At 42.6% G+C, this 4,914-nt stretch overlaps 1 protein-coding gene across 1 annotated transcript; it reads left to right on the top strand.

Annotated features, from left to right (window-relative positions):
- The first annotated feature begins 607 nt into the window (after positions 1–607).
- On the top strand, positions 608–4,907 carry znhit1 (zinc finger, HIT-type containing 1). Its single transcript, XM_046041731.1, has 6 exons — positions 608–726; positions 1,355–1,452; positions 1,693–1,768; positions 2,951–3,030; positions 3,121–3,290; positions 4,376–4,907. The coding sequence occupies exons 1-6, from the start codon at positions 702–704 to the stop codon at positions 4,395–4,397; spliced, it is 471 nt and encodes a 156-aa protein (XP_045897687.1). The 5' UTR covers positions 608–701; the 3' UTR covers positions 4,398–4,907.
- Positions 4,908–4,914: the final 7 nt, after the last annotated feature.

Here is a 4,914-nt window from a genome sequence, read left to right as displayed (position 1 = left end):
GAGGGAGGGATCTAAACCAGGTTTCTTTAAAAGTGGGTTCACGCAAGCCGTTTTAAAATAATCAGGGACACAACCAGTAGATAGGGAGCTGTTGAAAACAGAGATCAAATGGGAGCCAACAGAATCTATTACTTTTAGTAAAAATTTTGTAGGTATTATATCAAGTGGGCTGGAGGACACTCTCATTTGTGATATTGTTTTTAAAAGCTCAGACAAGTCGATGGGATAGCTACCAATCCAAACATGGCTTCAGCCCCGGGGGTCAAGAGCTTCTCAGTCTGAGATATCTTTGTGAAACCAGAGGTTTTGTACGTACTGGGCCGCGATGTGATTGTCTCTCTGGATGTTCTTTAAGTTTTAGTGTCAAAGGAAAAAAATCACAGGCAGTAAGCCCCTGTTAAAACTTAGAAACTTGTCTCTAAGGCCTTTTATGTTCAAATAAATCATGCCTCTACCATGTTCAACCAGAACAGCTACAAGAATACCTTAATGTTTGATCATTACTTTATTAACAGTCAGAGTAACTGAGACTGTTTGTTCAATGATGCATCAAATGTTAAACAAACATGCCGTCTAATACTGCAAACAGCGATGTCTCCCCCACCAGGTGGCCACAAAGAGAAGGAAACGCGCTCACCTCTAATGCTGAAGTCCCCTGTGGCTTCCCGTAGTAGAGAGGAAGCGACAACACAACAGCCAAGATGGTGCTGGAAAAGAAAGCTTCCGGTGAGTTTGGGTCATTTTAACCAAATTATGTATTAAAAAGCGACCCCGCTGCGTTACACACTACTATATCTGAAGAATCATAGTTGACACGGTGTAAATACGCGTTAACAGATGATCTGTTGGCCTTTTTAGTCCGTTTTCGTTCATGCTAACGGCGGCTGCGGAGCTAACGCACAAAACGTAAACCTGAAACGGCTCTACGAGTTTATTAACGATACAAGTCGTCTTTGTTATTTGCTGTTATACTGTCATTATTGTTACATGATTACCATAAATTCGGCGTATAAACGATTCACAAAAGTAACACTAGTGTGACTTACACCCTCACTTCCTGTACCGGATCGCGCTTCAGCTAGCGGCACGCTGCGTTTGATTTCAGCGAGAAGGCTGCAACTTTTGGGATATTTTATAAAAATAGGTGATGCTTTGTGTCCCCGCTGTCCGCCGAATTAAACTTTAGTTCATAACACGTTGAGTTGAGAAAATGTTTTATGAGGTGTCTGTCAATAACTAAAGTATGGAGAAACGTTAAATTACGAGATTTTATAGCGCAGTTTGGTTTTGAGTCTAAAGCTGCGTTCAGGCTACAGCTAAAAACAGAGGAATGTAAAAACTTTCTGTCCGTCAGCTCGGGTGGAGGCCGGGCAGCGCCGAGTTCTGGATGAAGCCACCAGACAGAGGAGACTGACCAGACAGCTCGAGGCTCTGGAGAAAGACAACTTCCAGGTGCGTCCGTGTGAATCTGTGTTAATACAATGTGATCAATAATCCTTCAGGGCGCGAATGCAACACAGTCACATCGGTTCGGATTAGTCCGTATCAGGGCTGTGGTCCAGGTAAGAAACACCTGTAATAGTCTGTGCTACGTCCTGATGAGGAGATCTGTGATTCTATTGGCTGATGATGTTGTTTAATAACACTTTACTTTAACGGGTCATGTTGTTGTTGTTTATTTTGTGTTTCCAGGACGACCCTCTGTCCTCCCTCCCTCCCCCAGGTCCTACTGCCCGCCTTCCCGCCTTCAGCGAGACAGAAGAACCAGGTGAGATTTCCTGTTTTAAAAACGCATTTGTTGGACGAAGTACACAAATCCTGTACTTGACTACAAGTACACATACCGTTGCTAAATATTACTCCACTAAATGTAGAAGTATTTCTACTTGACTCAAAGTACAAAAGTACCTGCTTCCTGTTTGTGTTTGCCAGGGTTCATGGACATGACAAACAGAATTTAAAATACACGTATTTATTAAACAATGTTGTTATTGTCCTTTTAATAAAAATTCAACATACTCAGTTATAATTTTACCACACAGTAAAAATACTCTATTACACTTAAAAGTATTAAGAGTATCATCAGGAAAATGTACTTAAAGTCCTCATTGTCCTTTTGAAAGTTCTACTATTATATTTTATTATTACTCGTGCATTAATTAATAAAGCAGGATTTTACTGCTGTAGTTGTTGAGCTGAAACTCATTTTGAACTTTTAGAACAAAACAGAAAACTTTATTGTCATTGTCACATATACAACGAAATGTCAAAGTGCAGACCAGCCAGTGCATCATTCTTAAGATGTAACTTAAAATAGTAAATAAATAGTAACTAAAAACAGCATGAACAAGCATTCATCTATACAGACACACTTATTGCACCAGTCCCTCACTTTAGCAGCGTTGCAGTTATCATGACCACAGCAAACTCTCTTCATTTAATAGTCACATACTTCAAGTCTGGGGAGCAGTGACTGTCTACAGTTACTGTGTTTGTACACTCGCTGTTGTTCACATATACACTGAGTCCCCCACCTCTGCGCTTACAGGGGTCTATTGTTCTAATCCAATTTTCAGGATCTAATGCCGGCTGTAGGTGTTATTTGCCCGACATAATGTACATAAAATAAAAAACGACGTATACCTAACCAGCCACACGAGGCACCACCGGGAAAGCACTTATCCGCTGCATCTGTGTGCGGCGCTATTCTCTTCTGTATCCGACTGCAGCTAATGATTATTTTCATTATGGATTAATCTGCTGATTATTTCCTCCATTAATCGATTGATTGTTGTAAAGATGCCGTCACAGTTACTCAGAGCTCAAAGTAAAGTACCTCAGTGTTGTTCTTAAGTACAGTATTTGAGTAAATGTACTTACTTACTGTGCACCGCAGCACATGGTAGCTGAAGGCATATTAATCTTCTTCTTCTTCTCTCTGTGCGTCCAGAGAAGAAGAAGAGGAAGACGAGGGGCGATCACTTCAAGCAGCGTTTCAGGAAAAACTTCACCACGCTGCTGGAGGAGGAGGTGGGTCACATGGCGTCACTGTTTTTCCTGCTTTCTCATTGGCTGTGTGTCTACTGTCAGCTGACTCCTGCTCTGCTCTCTGATTGGTAGAACCTGTCGGAGAAGCCGGAGCCCAACTACCTGTCCGCGGCGGCCCCGCCCTCCTCTCTGCCCCCCCGGCACTTCTGCTGCGTCTGCGGCTTCCCCTCTCACTACACCTGCACCACCTGCGGGGGGCGCTACTGCAGCACCAAGTGTCTGTGTACGCACAGAGAGACCAGGTACACACACGCCTTCCTGTACTTGTGAGGACCCTCAGGGACTTAATGCATATCCTAGACCTTAACCCAGACCTTAAAACCAAGTCTTGACTAACACAGGTAAAGACTGGACTAAATGTCCCCTCGCTCATGGTCTAAAACATTTGAAGAATTTGTTTAGGTCCACTTCAAAGAAATAATCTCAGGACTCGCATATTATAGATCGTGGACTCGTAGCACACAACAGGTCTTCACGATGCTGAGCACATTGCTCAGTTCTCATGGAGTAACGGCGTGATCTGTTCTGTTGTATGGCGCAGACAGGAGCCATGTTTCCATCGCATTTTGAAGTATTGCATTAGAAAAGGTGGATGGAAGCGGCAAAAAAGGCTTTACGCTCACTTGAGGAGGTTTTTGTCTTTGTTTAAAAACAGTAAATGCGCTACGCTTTTGCTGAATAGGTTCTGACGTAGCGAACTTGTAATTCACGTCTGATCAGCTGTTTCCGCTGTCGGCGTATTCACAGACTATTTACTGACCAGAGTAGGGCTGGGCAGTAAAACTATAATGATAATTATTGCAATATAATTTTCCTCAATAACGATATAATAAATGTTCAATATATCGTCAGTAAATATTTGATTTAATTCATTAGAATCATATTTTGTAGTGGCCTTTTATTGTGGCCAGCCTAAGGCCTTTTATTGTGGCCAGCCTAAGGCCTTTTATTGTGGCCAGCCTAAGGCACACCTGTGCACTGCTGTCTGATCAGCATCTTCATATGTCACACCTGTGAGGTGGATGGATTATCTCTGTAAAGGAGAAGTGCTCACTAACACAGATTTTGACAGATTTGTGAACAATATTTGAGAGAAATAGGCCTTTTGTGTACAAAGAGAAAGTCTTTGAGTTCAGCTCATGATGAATGGGGGCAAAAACAAAAGTGTTGCGTTTATAATTTTGTTCAGTGTAATAATACCATATATTACTCAGGTAATTATTATATTACATTATAATGAAAAACTGTTACATCTGTTACGCCAACAGAAGAACGCTCTTCTGTTGGTGTCCTCCGTGTTGAGAAAGCCTCTGTCTGTGTCCCGCAGGTGTTTGAAGTGGACGCTGTAACTGCCGCCACGTCACCATGGCGACGATGGCGCTACCTGTTCGCTGAGGACAGACGGACGAGCCGGGCGTTGAACCTGTGAACTGACTCTCTGTTTGTTGGCTTCTGTGAGAGCAGACGGACTCGCACACACATATACCAGAGTACGCTGTGACGTCACCGGAGAAGGCGAGGAGTTAAACCTCTGGACGTCAGAAGATCTACAGAAAGTGTTCAGTTTCTGTTTAACTCGTTTACTTAAGTTGGAATATTTTTCTCCAAACTGTTCCGGTTATTCCTCATCCCATGATGCATTGTGTGACTTCACTGATCCGGCGTTGGTGAGAGTTAGCGGTTTATATTCTTTTATTTTCACAGCGTTTTGGCAAATAAACAATCTGAAAAACAACATTTTTAAAGGAAAGGTTTGTCCCTCTGAGAGCCAGATGTTCAGATTGAATCCGCTCTCGTGGCCTTTATGCTAGAGCTAGCAGCTGCTTAGCTTAGCTTAGCTTAGCTTATCTTAGCTTAGCATAAAGA

The sequence above is a fragment of the Micropterus dolomieu genome, unplaced genomic scaffold (genome assembly GCF_021292245.1).
Source record: "Micropterus dolomieu isolate WLL.071019.BEF.003 ecotype Adirondacks unplaced genomic scaffold, ASM2129224v1 contig_8777, whole genome shotgun sequence".
Classification (NCBI taxonomy): domain Eukaryota; kingdom Metazoa; phylum Chordata; class Actinopteri; order Centrarchiformes; family Centrarchidae; genus Micropterus; species Micropterus dolomieu.
The sequence above is the reverse complement of the archived record's forward strand: the minus strand, read 5'-3'. Positions and strand labels throughout refer to the sequence as shown.